This window comes from Notolabrus celidotus, chromosome 18 (assembly GCF_009762535.1).
Source record: "Notolabrus celidotus isolate fNotCel1 chromosome 18, fNotCel1.pri, whole genome shotgun sequence".
Lineage (NCBI taxonomy): Eukaryota > Metazoa > Chordata > Actinopteri > Labriformes > Labridae > Notolabrus > Notolabrus celidotus.
This window is the reverse complement of record NC_048289.1, coordinates 18619879-18639347: the sequence shown is the minus strand read 5'-3', so window position 1 is coordinate 18639347 and position 19469 is coordinate 18619879. Positions and strand designations below refer to the sequence as shown.

General features: G+C 37.5%; 1 protein-coding gene across 1 annotated transcript in view; it reads left to right on the top strand.

Moving 5' to 3' along the window:
• Positions 1-18274, top strand: part of LOC117829563 (zinc finger protein 385B-like) — a 102973-nt gene extending 84699 nt beyond the window's left edge. Inside the window, exons 3-9 of the mRNA XM_034707120.1 lie at positions 2426-2580; positions 6300-6407; positions 11434-11596; positions 14885-15259; positions 15742-15944; positions 16116-16214; positions 16948-18274. Of these exons, the coding sequence (XP_034563011.1) occupies positions 2426-2580; positions 6300-6407; positions 11434-11596; positions 14885-15259; positions 15742-15944; positions 16116-16214; positions 16948-17178 (1334 nt within the window). The 3' untranslated portion in view covers positions 17179-18274. The remainder of the gene's footprint in view (positions 1-2425; positions 2581-6299; positions 6408-11433; positions 11597-14884; positions 15260-15741; positions 15945-16115; positions 16215-16947) is intronic.
• The last annotated feature ends 1195 nt before the right edge of the window (positions 18275-19469 follow it).

Here is a 19469-nt window from a genome sequence, read left to right as displayed (position 1 = left end):
GTATTGAATCATCTCTCCTCATCCTCCAGTTGTCATCTGGTGTATTTATAAATTTGGCTCCATCGGTCAATTTCATTCACTGTGGAAAGTTCCTCCCACTCGCCAATGCCTCTTTCAGCTATCCTGACAAACTTCTCTTGACGTTGTCCTTCACACTGAGGCCAAACCTCCTCTTCACAATTAATAACCACAAATTTTGAATACATACTTGATGGAGCTCAGATTTTTTTAATACACTAGAAATTCAGTTGATGTAATTTATAAGAATAAGGTGAGTTTTTGCAATGAACCTGCTTTGCATGCCTTGTTTTTCATTTTTGACCTCAAAATATATGTTTACTAAAATATTAATATGTAGTATATTTGACTAATTCTCAAAATGTACCAGTGCAACAAGCAAGTTTTGAAGTCTCCTTATTGTTTGTGACTTAGAAATCAACTGTCCGGGTTCACCCAGAATCTGTACTTATTGACATTTTCGTCCATAAGTGAAATATATCAATGATGGATGAGAGAAATTGTAGAACAGCAGATTCAATTTTTAAAAATGAATCAAAATGTCATCATCCTTATTAGGGATTAGGAACAATACAACTTTAAAAATGTAATCAATTGCTGATTTTCCATAGTTAATCATGATTAATCGCTGATTTTGAATAATCAGTTGTGATTAATCACTGATTTTCAATAGTTAATTGCTGATTATCTATAGTTAATCACAATTAATCGCTGGTTTTCAATAGTTAATTGTGATTCATCGCTGATTTTCAATAGTTAATCATGATTAATCACTGATTCTCAATAGCCATCATGATTAATTGCTTATTTTCAATAGTCTGTTGTGATTAATCACTGATTTTCAATAGTTAATTACGATTAAACGTTGATTTTCAATAGTTAATTGCTGATTGTCTGTAGTTAATCACTATTAATTGCTGATTTTCAATAGTTAATCATGATTAATCACTGATTTTCAATAGTTAATCATGATTCATCGCTGATTTTCAATAGTTAATCATGATTAATCACTGATTATTTATTGTCACCTGTTGAAATTTCCATTATTTTTTAAAACAGTTTTTGAGCCTATATTAATAGTGTAAAGCAGTTCTGTGTTTCAATATGTTTATTAAGGAAAACAAGATCTCCACAAAGCATCTACATCGACATTCAATTTTCATATAACAGTACAATTCAAAGGCCTGATCTCACAAACATTATCACTGATTCAGATTATTCATTCCCTATCAGGCAAAACTGTCTTCATCAGAGAGTTAACAGTAGAACAATAACTATCCCTCCCTCAACCCTCCCAAGGAGTGCTACCTGACAATGTACAAAAAGTTGATCATTTCAGTTCTGCAAAAAGGAGATCAGTGGGTGCCAAATATTTTCAAATTTCTCAAGTCTGTATTTAAGAATGACTCTAACTATCTCTAAATGAAGTGTTTCTGTCATCTCTGTTAACCATAATAATCTTCCAAAATAGGAGGATCAGTTTCTTAGAAGTAAGCAGCCCATAAGATAAAATACATTGTTTAGAGACTTGGAGATTCCTGAGCCCCTCCGACACCCCAAAGATGATCAATACGGGATCAGGTCTAATCTTCTTGTAAAGCAGTTCTTACTAGTGTCTTGTAAAATGACTAACTGCAATGCTATAATTTCCCTGTGGAATCAATTTAGCTCTGCTGATTCTCAAAGTTGACTTATCTGTTTGCATTCACATCATGTATTCTGTTATTTTCACTTGACCTTTTCACCGATCAAACCTCAGATCTGTGAGCATAGAAGCATTAAAAAAGTGTGGAATCACAAAGCTTATGTAAGACACTGTGCCTTTTAATGTTAGTACACTAATGTTTACTGTGGGTCTAGACAAAAGGTCAGTGTGCCGTGCTGCTCTTCAAAGCATGAGCAGTCTGAAGGAATTAAGGCCAACCAAACTTTGGCGTAATGAAACGGGGTCACGTGGAAGAGATTTGGGCAAAATGCAATAGTAAAATAACATTTAAAAAAACGTTGACCTTTGACTACTCTAAAATTCTTTTGATTGTCACATATTCAGGATAGGAGGAGGAACAAAACCAAACAATTAAACTCCAGTGCTTCATTTAAAGGCCAGAGACATTTGTCAAGATAAGCTATGGACTTGTTAAGCTGGGAAAGGCCACACAAAGCCTCTCATCATTTATCCCCTGCTATAATTGAAGTGATTGAAGCTTTACTGAGTGCATCAGTTACCGTGGGAAACGGCTATTGATGCTAAACTTGGTCTTCATCCTTGTTTGTGTCTAAGGGTGTGTGGCTTTTTTTCTCTCAAATTAAAAAAAGGGGTGTTACAAATAGAGAATCTTTAAAGGATGAAGGAAGAGTCGAGGAAGATTCTGATGTGCTTTCTCCATTTTGATTGTTCCTGCTGTAGGCGCCCTCTCCCAGAGCCAGGTCCACCCGCTCCTGGGCTCCCTGTCTTTGCCGGGTCGACCTCTTCAGCCGCAGACTCATGCCCACCTGGAGCATTTTCTGCCGCTCAGGGTCAACAGCTCCTCACCACTCAGCCTTTTCCCTAACTTCAACACGGTAAGATGCTATAAAACTTTTCTCTATACGTGCAGTGGTATTGGGTTGGATATCAAAAAGATTCAAGGATTCCTTTTTTTTTTACCTCTTCTGAAAAAGTGCAAGTACCCTTAAAAGGTTAGCTTAACCCTTAGCTTGATGTTCAACCTAAGTCTCACTTCATCCAAGGCATTATGTCTAACTATGAAGGCATGTAGTGATTTTAAAAATAAAATAATAAAATAAAACCCGCCTACTACTTTGAGAAAAAAAATCTACCTGAAACGACTTCTTGAACAGAATTGTGACTGATTTGTGATGGAATTTAAAGTGAAAAATAAAGATCTTTAAAAACCTCAGAGCTTGTTATAATAGTAGAAATATATATATACTGTATATATCATCCAAAAAAATTCAACAAGTTCAAACAAGTTTGTAGGTCTTGAGGTTTTAATGCACTCAAAATAAACTTTTGCTTTGGATTTAAATAACAGCTACCTTTTTTTCTTTTTTACTCAACACGTATTTTAAGATTTGTGTTATGACTTCAAGCAAATAAAGTAAAAAAAAAAAAAAAGAATTCACACAGACTACCTTGTCAGTAAAGTTATAGCACTTGGTTGATGGAGTTGATCAAAAGATTTGTGTAATACTTTTTGTGAGCGTATGAAAGAATTATTGAAGAAGCTGATCGAAGCTTAAAAGGCACTTGAGGTTTGTTAAAACATGACGTGTATTCTGAAAAAGTAACAAGAACCAAAATGGAACAGAACAATGCGATTGTACATGGAAGTAGAAAACAATTGTATTTCTAATTTTTAACAGAGATAAACACTATTTATTTTTTGTCAAATTGTGTGCTCTTTGTAAAATCTGATAACATTGTTTCATTAAATTGTGATATTTTGCTGTTCTTTAAAAAAACATTATGTGCACTGTAAAACTAATAGAGAACAATGGCATTTTACCACCGCAGGAATGTTACCCCGGAACTAGGAACTTTACTCCTGAGCTACATGCGTTTTGACCGGAGGAACCAGGGTCTAAATTTAGTTCAGGAGTAGATAATCTCCCCCCTGAAAACACCTGCTTGGGGGGTAGTACTTTTCAAAGGTCCTGGCGCTTTCAGTTGAACATTACAGTGTATGTGGAGTTCACGCAGTTGTTGAAACACAGAGGGAGTTCCTGGGAATGCATACTAGTTTCGTTTTTTATAAAGATTTCAAAATATTATTTAATATACATTTTTTTCTCCATACGTCACTGGTCTGATTTCCACAATCTACCCGGGACTTCAGCCCGCGGTCAAAACGCAAACAACGATCGGGGCACAGGAACCTTTTAGTTCAGGGGAAAGTAGTTCTGGGGGCTAAAAGACCCCGGAACTTTTGGTGGAAATGCACCTTAACACACAAACTGTTTATAATCAACAAGAAAGTGTTGCATGACATGTATTTTTTTATTGATTTTCAGACAAGAAATAAAAAACTCTGTCTTACATGTTAATACACTGTTAGGTGTAGCATAGACATAGTATGTCTGACAAAGACAGAGGGTAAACAAACAAAGACGCCATTAATCAAACTTACAAGAAAATGACACGTAAACAAAAAACAAACCCAAAGACTGAATATCCAACCATCCTTAAAGTATTTGTAAATCTAGTTATTAGATTGACCTCGAAATAGACAGCCAAGCTGTGTAAGGGACCTATATGAGCATGTATTGGTTAAGTTTGTCCAGCAAACAATATGTAACTCTTTCATAAGCAGCAAGTTGGGCCATAGTTGTTGCCCATTCTTCATAAGGGGGTGGGTGTTTCTTTCTCCAGTGTCTCAGTAATATCCGTTTGGCTGTTGTTAAAGCCAGGATGATCCATCTTTTTTCCAAGGGAGACAGGTCAGAGTCTTTGAGTTCAGAAGTTGAGCCTAGAATAGTCAGTATAGCAGAAACTTTATATTTCTTTTTCAGCACTTTGTAAAGAACTTTTTGAATATTTTCCCACCAGTCTTTGAGTACAAGACATGTCCACAGTATATGAAAGAGGGAGGCACCAGTCTCATCTCACCTCCAGCATTTGTCTGTTGGTATTGGTTTCCATTTATGTAATTGTTGAGGTGTCCTATGCCATTGCATGACATGTATTTAAATATATACTGTACTATAAATCAATATAATATTCATGCTATAATTTTTACTTTTTCTAAGCTAAAAGAGGCATTTTCATTTTCTTAGAATTTAAGCCTATAGGTTTTAATGTAGACATGTTCAATAGTCAAGCATGATCAACATCTACAACTTTTATCCAAGTTTCACAGAAAAATTGAATCTCTATCAAGATTACATCCCAGCCTTTATGCAACAGTTTGCTGAAAAATAAAATAGAGACATCCTTACTATAACACATCTCTCTTTATCACACAATGTTTGGTCTGACTCTAAACAATGAAGCAGCAGACTGCCATGGTCTACATTTAGCTTTAACCCTTAATGAGACAAGTCAGAGGAATGTGTTAAATGAATGAGGCATGTGGGAGGCTGTGAGGGAATCCTGTCTGACACTTAGTGCTAAAAATAAGAGTCAGCTAACACAGCGGCACTGTGGGGTTCAAATGTGAACAGAAAAAGGGATGGAGACGGGTTATTTTAAAAGTGACGGGTATTGTCTTTGTCCTCTGTTCTGAAAAATAAACTCAGCTTTAATTCTTTTGCACTTTAGAAGACTAATTTACTAGTTCTGCATAACCTTTTATGCAGATGATGACTGAATGTTGCAGTTAACCTTTCGGCAAGAAAGGAAATCTAAGTTATGTTGTTGGTTTTTTGTTTTTGTTATTCTCTCTGCTTTTTGTCTGTTTGTTTCTTTTGTCTTTGCTAATCTTAATTTTTGTCATGTGTCATGTCTTTTTGAGTCAAAGGCCTGTTATTATTATTTTAATTAATGTGGGTTTTTTTCCCCTTTGGGTGACAGTGCATGTCTTTGTCTGAAAATCTACTTTGTACTAAAAATGAGCCATGAGTTTTGTTGTTGTGTTCTGAAAATGATAAAATAATAAAAACTTATTAAAAAAAAAAAAGAAATCTAAGTTAAAAGTCAAAAATTGTGTGGCGTTTTAAGTGCTCTGTAAACACAGGCTCAAGTCTTTACCAGAGCGGTCGCTAGTTTGACTCCCAGCCCTTTGCTGCATGTCATCCCCAACTCTCTATTCCCCACGTGTTTTAAAAACCCATCAAAATGTGCACTATTTCATTAAATCAGGGTTTGAGTAAGCAAAATACTTTCTCTTCATTTATTCATGAACAGCCAAATACAAAAGCCAAATACACCTTAAACCTTTAGAAGCAAGGAAGCAAGGATTTTCTCAAGGTGTTTTTGTCACCTCAGATAAACTGCTCTCATTGTAATTACCATTTTGTTCTTTTTTCTGCAACCAAGTGTTTCCATTTCAGATTCAGATTCAGACAACTTTATTGATCCCAAGAAGGGCAATTAATTTATAGCTTACCATACAACAACCCTACAACCTTTAACATCTACAAAAACATCCATCATATATACATGCTACAAGTCACAAGTCAAGCACAGGGTCTGTACATGGGACTAGAGGGTCTGTGGAGGACAGCAATACGTTAATGTAATAAATAAATAACAGTAAAATACAAAAACGATTAAAAGACAATATAATCTCTTGTCATTCCAATGTCTCCCCTCTTATCATAATGTTTTTTTCATGTTTTAGATGGACCCAGTGCAGAAGGCAGTGATCAACCACACCTTTGGCATGGCTCCACCCAAGAAGAAACCCATCATCTCCTGTAACATCTGTCACCTGCGCTTTAACTCCACCGTAAGTTTCTCACCTTTCAGCTCTTCTTTCTGATATCAATAACACAAGTAGTTGGACTTTCTTTCCTTGAGTTTTCATCTTGTGAACTGGAGATTTAAAAAAAAGCTCAACAGAAGGCTGCAGGAAGGTGAAGGAAAACCTTTGTCGCTGAGTGTATCCATTAGTTGAATCACTTGAATCATTATTATTAAGGAGCTGTGGAATAAACATTGTGATGCTGTTTAAAACCATCCTTATTTATGCTGAACACATTCTTTTCTTAACAACATTCAATATTAAAAAACACACATGACTTATTGTGTCATGTGCTGAAAAGTTCCAATGCGTATTACTTTAAAATCAATTGTCAAAGTATTTGTTTTAGCTTAAAAACAATCATGATGGTGTGTTCTTTAAAGGAAACCAGCCAGCTGGCTCTTTTGCTTATACTCCTTATCACACCACCCTTTTCACTCACAATTGGCTTCCACTATGGAGTTGGTTTATACATATTTGCATTTAAATTGTTAGGAGGAACCTGGCTGAATGACAATGACTCCTCTTTGTGTGAGTAATGAAACTTGAAGGAAGCAGAAGACAGGTGAAGGCCAATACACTTACCACACTTCCTCATCTTTCTCTTCAATACTCTATCCCTCCTTTCTTTCTCTCTCTCTCTCTCTCTTTGCTCTGCACTTTTGGACACACAGTGAGGTTGCTGTTGCTAATAGGCTTTCTCCTCCTCTCCTCTGTGTTACCGCAGCCAGGCTGAGAGTGCAGGTTGACGCAGGAGTTGGATGCCAGGTTTGCAGGCAGGTACCAGGTCCCAACTGTGACGCTGCTACTGAGTAGCTGGAGTTTGCATTTGATAAAAAAAGATTGACTGAAGGAATAGTTTGGAATATATCAAGTCTTTTCATATTTTATATGCGCCGGCTTTGTAAACAGTCATATCAATTTTAAAGTCATTCTGTCTGAATAAATACATGAATAACATCCAGAGCCAAAACATTGCATGACTTAGTTTATTAGCAGGCTTTCAGAGTGAATATGAGTAGATATTTTAAACATATCTTTTAAGTGAAACTAATTTTCTGTATGAAGCCCAACATTACAGACAAAGTTGTTCAAACAACACTGTCCCTTATGGACCACTATTTCCATTGCCATGTTGACGATATCCTGTATTATAGTAAATGATCACCAAATTGATTTAGTTTCCTGAGAACATTGAATGTCTCTCCAAAATTTCTTGACAGTTCAAAGCTCTAGATATATTTAAATTTGGACAAGGCTAAAACTTCCGAGGCAGGAAAAGCCCAACAGCAGAGGTGCCTAAAACTGCAGTTCATCGACTGGCCACTAGAAGCTGGCTCCAAATGTGAGTTGATCCCTATAGGCATGTATTGAATAAGTTCAACTTTAGAGCAGAAAGACACATGTTGACAGCATCATTCAAAGTTCAAAGTTCAAAGTCTTCTTTATTGTCAAAAACTGCAGTATGCACCAGACATACAGAGGATTTGATATTACGTTTCTCTCAGACCCTAGCAACGACAACAACAGATAAACATAGGAAATAGCTAGAAAAAGATAAGCTAAAATTAAAAAGAGTATGCTAATAAAAATAATAAAATACAGTTTAAAATAGTGCAACAACTTTGCTATAGTGCAATTTAAAATCAAAGTGAGTGTGTGCGTTTCAGTCCTGAGGATGAGAGACCTCAGCGTTGATTTGGGGGGGGGATCAGTGATCGGGTTAAGTCTGTGAAGGGGCCACTATGGGAAGAGGGGGCAGAACAGGGAGAGAGTTCAGCATCCTGACTGCCTGGTGGATAAAACTGCCCCTCAGTCTGCTGGTTCTGGCCCGGAGACTGTGTAATAAAAATACATACAAAATGTCTTGCAAAAACATCTGAATCCAGATTTTTTCATTAGGGCTATTAATCTCCTTAGCAAATCACATAAATAGATGTTTCAAATGTCTTTCTGAAAATGCATTAAATTTGGTATTTATAAAGAATATTGCATTTATGTTAGTGGTTTTCAGTGCCATTCTTTTCTTCAAAAGGTAAGACCAACAACTCAAAAAAGACACTTAGAAATGTGAGGTTGGAGCTGTTCGTTCAGTATGAAAACAAAGATATATGGCTGTGAAAAGTAGATTGATATATTTATTACCAGGGTGCATAAAAAGGAAAAGACTTGAAAACTATTACTTTATGGCTGCTAAAGTCACTGAAAAAGCATGGAAGATTCAAGGCTAAAGGATCATATGATATTCTGATTTTGCCGCCCTTCTGTGGAGGATGGTCGATGCCCTCTGTGTATGACGATTTTGAGCATCAGTGATGACAGAATGCTTAAAGCTGAAGGTCATGACACACTCCTTCAGATGTCTTTTACTCTGGATCTTTGTTTATCCGCCCTGGGACACTTATTATTTGTGTTATTCTCCTTTAAGTCACTATGGTGAAGCACGGTGAACTCATACTGCACTGTTACTATGCAGATGCGAGCAAATTCATCCCTCTGACTCAGTTGAAAGTCACACTGAATGGTATGTGCGCGCTGACATTCAACGTAGCCAAAGGGCACAGTCACCCTTTGCTCAGCCTCGGATTCCCCCACACACACACACTTTGACCCACTTTGGTACCCTTTCTGTTTGTGTAGCAACCTAAGCTTCATACGAAGTGTTGAGATAGGACTCGCAGCCCTACACTCAGTGCACTCAGTGTCTGAAAGATCAAATGTTCACAATGAGGCTGTGCTGTAGTACCGTGTGTGTCTATAAAATAGAGCTGATAATTTGATCTTTGACAAATTATCTAAGAGCCTCATGTGGAGACAGATACTTGAAGTATTGTTTCACTATTCCAAACTCAGATGCCCAATTGATTTATGGACATGGTGGTCTTTCTACAGAAAGAAACCAGTGTTGCAAAAAAGGTGTGCTATTAAATAAAAGAGGCTGGTTATACTGTATATTTTTCTTGTTGTTAACAAATCTCCAACCATCTGACTCAGTCCATCCAACTTGACTTCATCAACCCAATTCCTTAGTTTTCACAGAGTGTTGCAAACAATTTGATTTATGGTTTTTTGGTTTTTTTTGTTTATATTTCATTTCTCTCTGGAGCTAAATTAGCTGGGCATTCTCACTTGGCAGAAACTTAATAAGGACAATTTCTAGGGGCTATTTACTGAATTATTTGATATTTTCTGATGAATTTTCTTTATTTTTTATTTTAATTGTCCATTTTATGACAACAAAGGATGAAGTATATTTTTAAGACTTTGTTTCCATACAAAATACAAGTTGGTAAGATTGATAACCTGGTGGTATCTGTCACAAGACATGGGATTTGTTGACAGAAAAATATAAATTCCTTTGCAACCGCTTTCTTGTTTTCCAGTTCCATTTTGCCTTTTCAGTCCTGATGTTGTGCATAACTGTTGCACAATCACTCATTGACACTGAGCTGTTGTTGATGATATACAGTAAGTTGAAATTTCAGCCTGTCCATGGGACTTTGCTCATTCGTCCAATTAGATAGCTAAAGGGGGGTACACACTACAGGATAATCGGGCTGATTTTTGTCCCGTTCTCCCCCTTACGATCAAAGTCAGCAAAGGCCCGATTGTCTGATGTTTGCAAACATCAGAGTGGTGTGATTTTCCTGTGGTGTGGGGTGTGTTAAGAGTGATTTTGTCCAGTCGGAGCGGCTTGGAAGGCCTCAGAAGGAGAGATCGTAAATAATGAACATGTTTAATATTTGCGACTAGAAATCCTGTAGTGTGTGGGATGCTTCGAGAAGAGCCGAGCACGCACAGCGTGTAATGTCACGTGTACCCGAGCAAAAGCCAATCAAGACGCGAGCTGACTCAGATGACTGACATAACAGTAAATGAAAACAAACAAAAACTCATGAATACTCATGAATGAATACAGCCCACATTCCCGCCGTCTCCATGACTTTTTCCATAATCGTTTTTCTTTTTTGTGTGTTTTTTCTGAAAGTAAGAGTCCGAAAATGATCATCATTGCCTCTTCCTTTTGGTCCGCCATGTTTGTTTACACCGAAGTCACGTTTTATTACGCAAGATTTGGATTATTGAGCGTGAAGAACCTGAGACTCTGCTGAAGAATCTTATAGTGTGTGGTGTGCTCCGTAGTGCACACCAAACTATAAGATCAGAAGAGAGAGATCTTGTGCGTTCTATCTTTTGTTATCATCAAGTGTGTGGTCTCTAAATGTGTGAAGGTTTGAAGAATCCTGTAATGTGTGCCAGCCTTAAGATGTAATAAAAAATAGCAAACATCAAACACAATACCTCTGAATATACAGTATATTGCCAGAGTAAATGAGGAATAAAGATAGTAAGCTGTGTTGCTTGTGTTGCACATAAAACATGTTGATGTGATATGTTGTATTGAAGAATAATGTGTGTGCATAACCAGATAAATGTGTTTTGTTTCAGCTCTTTCGTTAAAGGTGCACTTCTTACCAAAAGCTAATCTTCCTCTGTACAGTACAATTTGCTTCATCTACAACCATCCAGAACCATTTTGGGATCCTAAATGCGCATGCATCTGTTGTCACACTGCCACAGATGTGTTTCTTCCCACAATGAAAGGCACAGAGGTCATTTTTCTCCTGCAGAAAAACCGACACAGGCTATTTAATGTCAAAAGAAATCAGTGCAAAGATGAGCCAGTGAGCTTAAAGGATGGTCATGCAATCCCATGAGTCTTTCTGATGTGCATTTGTGCATGACTATGATAATGACAAAGATGATCAAAATGGTGATGTGTCTCTTCCTCCGGGTCAGATGCTGAATAGCATGATAACTCCATGGAAGCATGTGAAGCCAGAGAGATGAAGCAGATGGGAAGATTGCAGTGTAATGATGTCATGCTGCTAATTTAATCATGTCAGTGGTTCTATACTGTACACTGAAGTTCTCCTGTGTTTAATCTGCTCATATAGGCATATTTCTGCATGTGTTTATTTGTGTATGTGTGTGTGTGTGTCATGGTTAGACCCAAGCGGAAGCCCACTACAAAGGTCACAAGCATGCTCGCAAGTTGAAGGCCCTGGAGACGCAGAGAAACCGGCAGAAGAACGGATACAGTCCATCTTCAGTGGTGAAAGAGAGAGAGAGGGGGGCGGTGCAAACAGACCCACAATCAAAAGAAAAAACATGTATGAATCTTTCTTTATTTTTAACAGCACCCATCTCTTCATGCTCTAAGAAATCAGACTTAATTGCAGTGACATCAGCACCAAGGCTTGTTAGCTGCCTCTCAGCTGGTTAATTACCTGTTATTACCTGTTCTGCCATCATTGGCTCCACCAAACAGATAATTATGCACATCAATCTAAGATGTTCTGCAAGATGAGAAGCACTTAAAAAACAGCTGAAGACGCATGTAGAGGTTTTCAATGTCTTTGATTTACATACAGGAGGTAAATCTACAGAGGCTAAACTCAGCTCCCACTTACAGTTTCTTAAACCAATTATGAAACGTGTTACCGCTTTGCTCAGGGAAGTGTCAAAGGATGAAGCCAATTATTAAAAAGGACAGCAGCATCAGGCTGCATCTGTACATGCTTTTATGTCTAAATCAAACAAACACGTCCAAGGATTAAGAGTGGGGAGTTATAGGCCTTGAAGAGCAGCTCATATTCATGTTTGAAGTCATAGAAGAGCTGCTTGTGTAGTACTCAACTGTAACTTATTGCAGTAGAAAAGAAATACACACTGACTCTTGAGTTACTCTTATGGACATTTTATTCCAACCCTTCAAACTCAATTTACCACATCTGTACCTCATGGCTCCTCACTGTGGTGCGAGTACATTAATACTGCACTTGACCTTTTAGGGGCATTTTGTCTCCAGTTTATCACATATTTGGCCTCAGATTAATGTCTTGAAATTTGCTCATTATCAGGATTGCCGTGTTGTGATATTATCTGTAGGCCATGTATCGGGTAGCGTATCATGAGTTAACCTTCCTGTTATGTTTGTTTCTCTAGAACAGCAATAATGTTCCTGGGTCAACTTGATATATTCAATAATCCAAAAGTGTCCGAACCCCAAAAAATCCCAATAAACTTTTTTTAAATATCATTATTAACTACATTACTAACCATTAAAATAAATATTTAGTGCATTGGTGTTATTTAATCCTCACAGATCATGGTTCAATGAGGTTAACTCACTAGTTTTTTATGAAATTAATGTTAAAACTTTTTTAATGTACATTAAAAAGCCCTAAATATAAATGCAATAGTTTTACATGACAGAATTTTTTTTATTTTCTTTTACTTTTTTTTTTCTTTTATGTTTATGTAGTGATGTTAATAAATTAACAAGAGACACCTCTTCTACCACATGCTGCCCATATTTTTATGCTGTATTTAGCTGGTTTGGAAGGCATATATTACCTAAGATGGAAAGAACCTCTGAATACTACGAGCCTTTCATCCACTGTGACATTAGAAATGCGAAATAATACTTTTAACAATTTTTTTTTAATTTTTTAACTTTAAAAGGGGTCAATTTGACCCGCAACATAACAGGAAAGTTAACCAGGGATTTCCAACCTTTGCAAAAATATAAATAATCTTTACATTAGCACAATTTTTGGGCGTTGATGGCCTAGCTGATTAAGAGTGCCCCCCATGTACAGAGGCTATAGTGGTCACTGCAGCCATTGCTGGATTGACTCCGAGCCACGGCCATTTGCTGCATGTCTTCCCCGACTCTGTGCTTCCCCTATTTCCTGTGACTCTTCAGGTGTCCTATCAAATGAAGGCAAAAATGCCCCAAAGATAACTTTTTTCTACATTCATTACCATAATCTTTTTTGAAGTTTGTTTGTGGGCTTTTATGCTTTTTATTGAGAGGATAGGACAGTGAATAAAGCAGAAAACTGGGTCAAGAGAGTGGGGAATGACGGGCAGCAAAGGGCTGGAATCGAAATTGAGTCTTGCACCTCGAAGACTATAGCCTCTGTACACGAGGCACGGGATTAAATCGCTTGGCCATGATCATCAAGGCTTTCAAGTTGTTGCTCAACAGAAGAGAGAAACAAGCAGGCTGAAAGATCTTCAGCTTTGGCTTCAAAAGATAAGTAGAACAAGCATTGTATGAGGAGTAATCTGTTTATATTCTTTTCTAGACTCAAAAATAATCCAAACAATTTAAAATATTGATCTTGTAATTGAGTATTTCAAAAGCTAGAACCAGCTAAATCAAAGTTGTTTGTGTTTGATTAAAACACCCAACTTGTTCACTGTTTTAATGATTTTTCTTTTTCATTCAATTCAGTTTTAGCTTCAACTTTGAGGTAGAAACATGTTTGATAAGAAGTTGAAGATTTTTTTTGATAGTGCAGGACATAAAAGAAGAGGGAAAACAGGTGCAGCTACATATATTTTTCACATGGCAGACATCACAGGACTGGGTGTGGATGTTTTGGTTCAGAAGTCTTTGAAGTTAAGATGAAAAAAAAAATGGTAATGATCAGATCTGAGAGTAAATTTAAGACCACTCAATTAATTGTGCCTTATCTAATTCTTCTGTTTACAATTTGACCATAGAGCAAAATTTAAGATTTTTCTTTTTGAATTTACTGTCCTTAAGGTCACAGTGTTAAACCATCTCTTATAAATGTGAGCTGTAATTTACTATGATAAAATCCCCCAAATTCAAGACAGTATGGAGATGAGGTAAGACTGCTTACTATCAGCTACAGCCCTGGATCCTTTCCATTTTCTTACGGTGATGATTTTGGGACTTCAGTAACATTATTTACTCAAGAGGATCTACTTTTCTGTATTTACTCCTCCAGTCATTTGTCATCTTTTCATTCTACCAGACTCAAAATTTCGAAATCTCCCTTTCTGTCTAGCTTTCCTTTGTTTTATTGATCCTCCCCCAACCGTTTTCTCCAAGCACCTATCAATTTTCCTCTAACCACACAATGATAAGCCTGTTCTATTCAGTGGTTACCATGGTGGTTGATTGATGGTGACAGAGGGAGCTACAGCATAAAAAGAGGACAAATGACAGAGCGACAGGAGGAAGGAAAAAAGAATAATACAAGCTTGTGAACCTGTAGATAATTTTATAGCTTAACAGCCTGTCTTTTTCTCTGGAGACCTGAAACCTAGCTAAAACATGCCTCATAAAGTAGCTCCAAATTAATCCATGTTTGTCTAATGCTGCTCAATTTCTTGACCGAAAAATAACTAGGTCACTATAGCGACCTTATGATAGGCCAGAGTTGTGTTTACATCTCCCTTTGCTGCCCCTATGTGGCCAGAAATCTGTCTTCACATTGTAAGCCACTTCTGTAGATACATCCATCTTATCATTTTTATTTGTAAATGTCTATGAGAGTAGTGATCACAAAGAGATAAATATTAAACCGTAATCAAGTGTGCTCCTAGTACATCTTCAATGTTTATTCATCTGTCAACAGGCCCGAATCCTTCCCAGCCTGAACAGCAGCAACCAGAGAACGACCCGGAGACCCCACCAGAATCCACTCCCTCCCCCTTACAGCCATCATCCACAGACTGCTCCTCGCTCCCCTCTCCTCCGCTATCCCCCAAAATTTCCCCTAGTCCTCAGTTACATGACATACCCTCTGACTCTCCAGCCATGGAAGGCTGCAGCCCAGCCACAAGCTCAGACCCACACTCTGAACCTCAGGGGGGCTCCACGGGAGGCGAGGAGGAGGATACCAAGTTGGAAGAGGTTAAGGAAGCCAAGAGCAACAAAAAACGACAACTCCGCTGTCCCATGTGCAAAGTGACGGTCAACTCCAGCTCTCAGCTGGAGGCTCACTGTAGTGGTAAGTACTACAATACTACTGTTATTGCTTCATAATAATAAGCCAGCTTATGTTTTGATTTTAAATGTTCCTTGTGTGTCTCACACAAGCACTGGCCAGAGAGCTTTCTGTTTTTATGCCCCTAAGCTGTGGAACTCTCTGCCTCTGGACATTAAAACGGCGAGCTCTCTGGGTGTTTTTAAAAGTAAAATTAAGACCTACCTTTTTAATCCAGCTTTTAATTTGGAGTAGTTTATTTTTAGACCTGGACTGCATTATTATTTTTATTATTTTTATTATTATTTTAATAGTTATTATTTTAATCATTATTATTTTAATCATTATTATTTTAATCATTATTATTTCAATCATTTCTTTAACACTTATTTATCTTATTTATAAAAATATGTATTTATTTAGTTAGATTTTTGGTGGGTAAATTGACATGAAAATCTTTCATCCATTGCCATTTCTAAGCGTCTTTTTTTCTTCCTTTACATCAGGCTCCAAGCACAAACAGATGCTTGATGGTCATAAAAGCAACCAATCACAACGCAGGGTCAAGATGACATCATCCCCCAGGCCCACCTACCGAATTAAGCAGCAAATAGGAAGCAAGACCAGAACGATTGTGGGTGTGTCCAGCCAGCCTTTTCACTGTGAAATGTGCCAGGTATCTGTCAACTCTGAGACACAGCTGAAACAGGTATGTGGATGTATCCAAATGTACTGCTCCTGTACAAAACTGACCACTGTTCTAACAAAGTAATTATCTGAACTGCCTAAACTTTTTGAATTCTAAACGTATTAGTGCCCAATTTGTCGTTGCTTTTCGTGTGTCTGTCAGACTGAATCACAGCTCTGTGGTTTTTTTTAGCACATGAACAGTCGGAGACACAAAGAGCGTTTGGCTGGGAAGCCCGTCAAGGTGAAGTTCACCCCCTATAACAAACTTCAGCCCAGCGCTATCTTAGCGGTAAGAATTTGTCCAACACAGACATTTTATTGCTTTCAGTCCTGTTCATATCACATGTAGTCATCAAGGAACATTTGCAGTAGAACCAATACATGCATACACTCCATGGATACAAATAGTAAGCTCTGCCTGGCACCTGTCAACGTACTCTTAGGTCTGATGACTGCCAAGCTGTTGACACAATTTATAACTAAACGTCTCTATTTGTTATGTGATAAGTCTGTGCTACTTTTAAACCTGTGCCCTGAGCCATGAGGCCTCAACATGAAGCTTGTTGAAGTCCTCTACACTAAATTTACAATGAAAATAAACAATTACAGGTTGTAAATAAAAAAGCTGCAGTTTTCTGAATTATGTAGTTTTCAATATATTTGTTGAGCCAGGCTAATGATACACTTTCAAGGATTGCAGTGTCAGACTTTTGTTTCCCTACTTGAGTCCAGATTGGAAGATCTCATCATCCATTGCTAGGATGGCTATGAAATTGTGTGTAGACATGAATGCCTCTTTGATGTTGAATCTTAATGAGTTAGGTGTGCCTCTGACTTTCATCTAACAAATTCAAAATGTAAACCCACTCAGGAGCAGAGTGAATATTGTGTCCATCAAACATAAGTATGATAGCATCGCCACTGAGAGCATGTCAGCACTCTCACACCTGATCCACCAATCCCTGTTGTAGACTCTTAGCTGTGTTTTTTTAACAGAGTCTGACCTTTGTCTTTGGTTTCAGACTAAACTGGCTCTTCAGAAGCACCTATCCAAGGCCCTCCCGGCAGGGTTCCTGACCAGCCCCCTCAATCCAGCCGCCTTGTGCACCATGGCCTCCGGACCTTTGGCACTACGACTGCCGCCTGGTCCTACAGCCTTCATCCAGGGTCCCCTGATCAGCCCCACCCTCTTTAGGCCTGCCCCAGGACCCCTGAGGGCCACACATGCACCTATTATCTTCTCTCCTTACTAGCAATGAGCCTGGCTAGTCTGAAGAACCTCTTAGAGAAGACCTAACCTTGTTCAGGCCAGACTTGCAGAAATGTTTATCTTGGCTCATGAAGACAAAGCACCCTGAGGGAAAACCAGGACACAATGCTGTGACCGCAAGGGGCAGGATATCAGCATGACAAATCAGAAGAGCAGTTTGCACAAATCCTCGGGTGTGGATTGAGATTTCAGCGCTGACTGACCAGTGTTCTCTGCATTAAAAAAAGAAAGGACCATTGCTCAGCTGTTTTCCCTTGACAACAAACTGTTGAGTGCATGATCCTAAGGGTCTGGACCCCTCTGGAAGCCATAATGACAAGCATCTCTTAGATTTATTTATATGAGAATAACAGACTAGTACACTAGAGTATTTAAATGTCAAGTGTTTGTTGCTTAATTTATTTTACTTAAAGAGCTTTACAGTTTTTCTCCGAGAGAACAAGTACAAATCTTTGTGTCTACTTAAGAATCCATAAACAAATCTGAATCAAGTAAATCCAGGAAATGCTCATTTTTCATCAAGTTATCATCAACTTTTAACAAAGGAAACAAAGGAGGATCTGTAATCTGGATTACTATGGATGGATACCTGTTATTTATTATTCATTAAGGATGAACACATACACTCATTCTAATTGTGTGTCTTTCTCTTTGTGTTAAGAGATGACAATCAACCACAAGACTAACGTCATTTAATACATATTATGAGAGGATTTATTAAGATTATAACATGTAAAGATTACCAGGTGATGGTTTGAAAATAAGTTCTAATATTTCAACAGCTTGATGCTGTTTGTGCAATATGAAGAGACATGGTATTGTGTGCTGTTCCCACATTTAAATGATAATAAAATGTCATTTATTTCACCTATTATTATGTAAAGAGTTGTATAATAAACTATGATATTTCAGCTCCCCTGTCATCTAAGTGTTCATCTCAAGCAATATGTATTTTTTAAGTATCAAGTAAACTAATGACTATTGTAACTGTGCATCAACTGCAATAATGTAAATAAGTATGTGCTGAACATGTAAATACTGTAACTTATATGAACTTATAAAAGGGACCTTTTTTTACACATTGTGGCTGTTTTTTACGTGATATTATCATTTATCACAAGTTTATAGTTACATGGCTTACTTCATTACTGCTTTTGATTTTGGCACACTAGTGCTAATAAGTTAAATTAGTATGACGCTGCTTATATTTCAGGCCGCTCAAAGGTAACTGACTATCTTTTTTTTTTTAAGTTATATTTTTGCCTCTTTTGCCTATATTTGATTGGACAGCTAACGAGAGACAGGAAATGTGGGGAGTAGAGAGTGTGGGAAGACATGCAGGAAATAGTCAACCGGCCGGGAATCGAACCGGCAACCCCTGCAATGAGGACTGTAGCCTCTGTATGTGGGGCGCTTAGACCACTAGACCACCAGCGCCCCAGTAACTGACTATTTTAAGCCAAGAAAATAAATTGACCCTTTCTTTAAAAAAGATAACATAAATTGTACTTCAATGTGTGCTGAACTTTTTTATTTTTATTGAACATTTAGCAATAAACAAAATATCTAGATGAGGATGTTCACAGAGAACACAATACAAAGACCACATCCCCAACAACCCTGAAATCATGGAATCTGATAAACCAAATGAACCAAATAAAATATGCATACAAACTATATTGGGGGGGAATCAATATCAACAGTTACTCAAGATGCAAATCCATAAATAAAATACCAGGCATACAATACACAAAAAAAGAGCAAGGAAAGTAAATTCCCCCAAAATGTACCATAATTTTAAAAAGCAACAAGCTACAAAAGTAATTTCCTATCCTTCCTGCAATCCTACTTGAATTACATTTCTTCAACAATGACAAACTTCATTTCGACTCATTTATGAAGCAGCTAAAGGAGGGTTGTTATTTCTACAATTACTGCAATGAATAAGATGTTTACTGGGGATGCACCGATCCAATCCTGGTATTGGATATTGGCCAGATCTGGCTCAAAAAGCTAGATCGGATATCGGCGACATGGGCCGATATATAGTGCCAATTTTAATATCCCTCCTCCCTGCCACAGGTACAGATCATTCTGTGGGAAACACTATGGAAACACTATGTCGATATATTTTTTATTTTCTCATTTGAAGCAGTTTTTCTATTCAGAATATTTAATTCCTCTTACCCACTGCTGAGGTTTAAAGCTGAATTGTAATATCTGTTGGTTATCGAGATTAACTCACCAAACTGCTGGTACACATTATAATCTCTT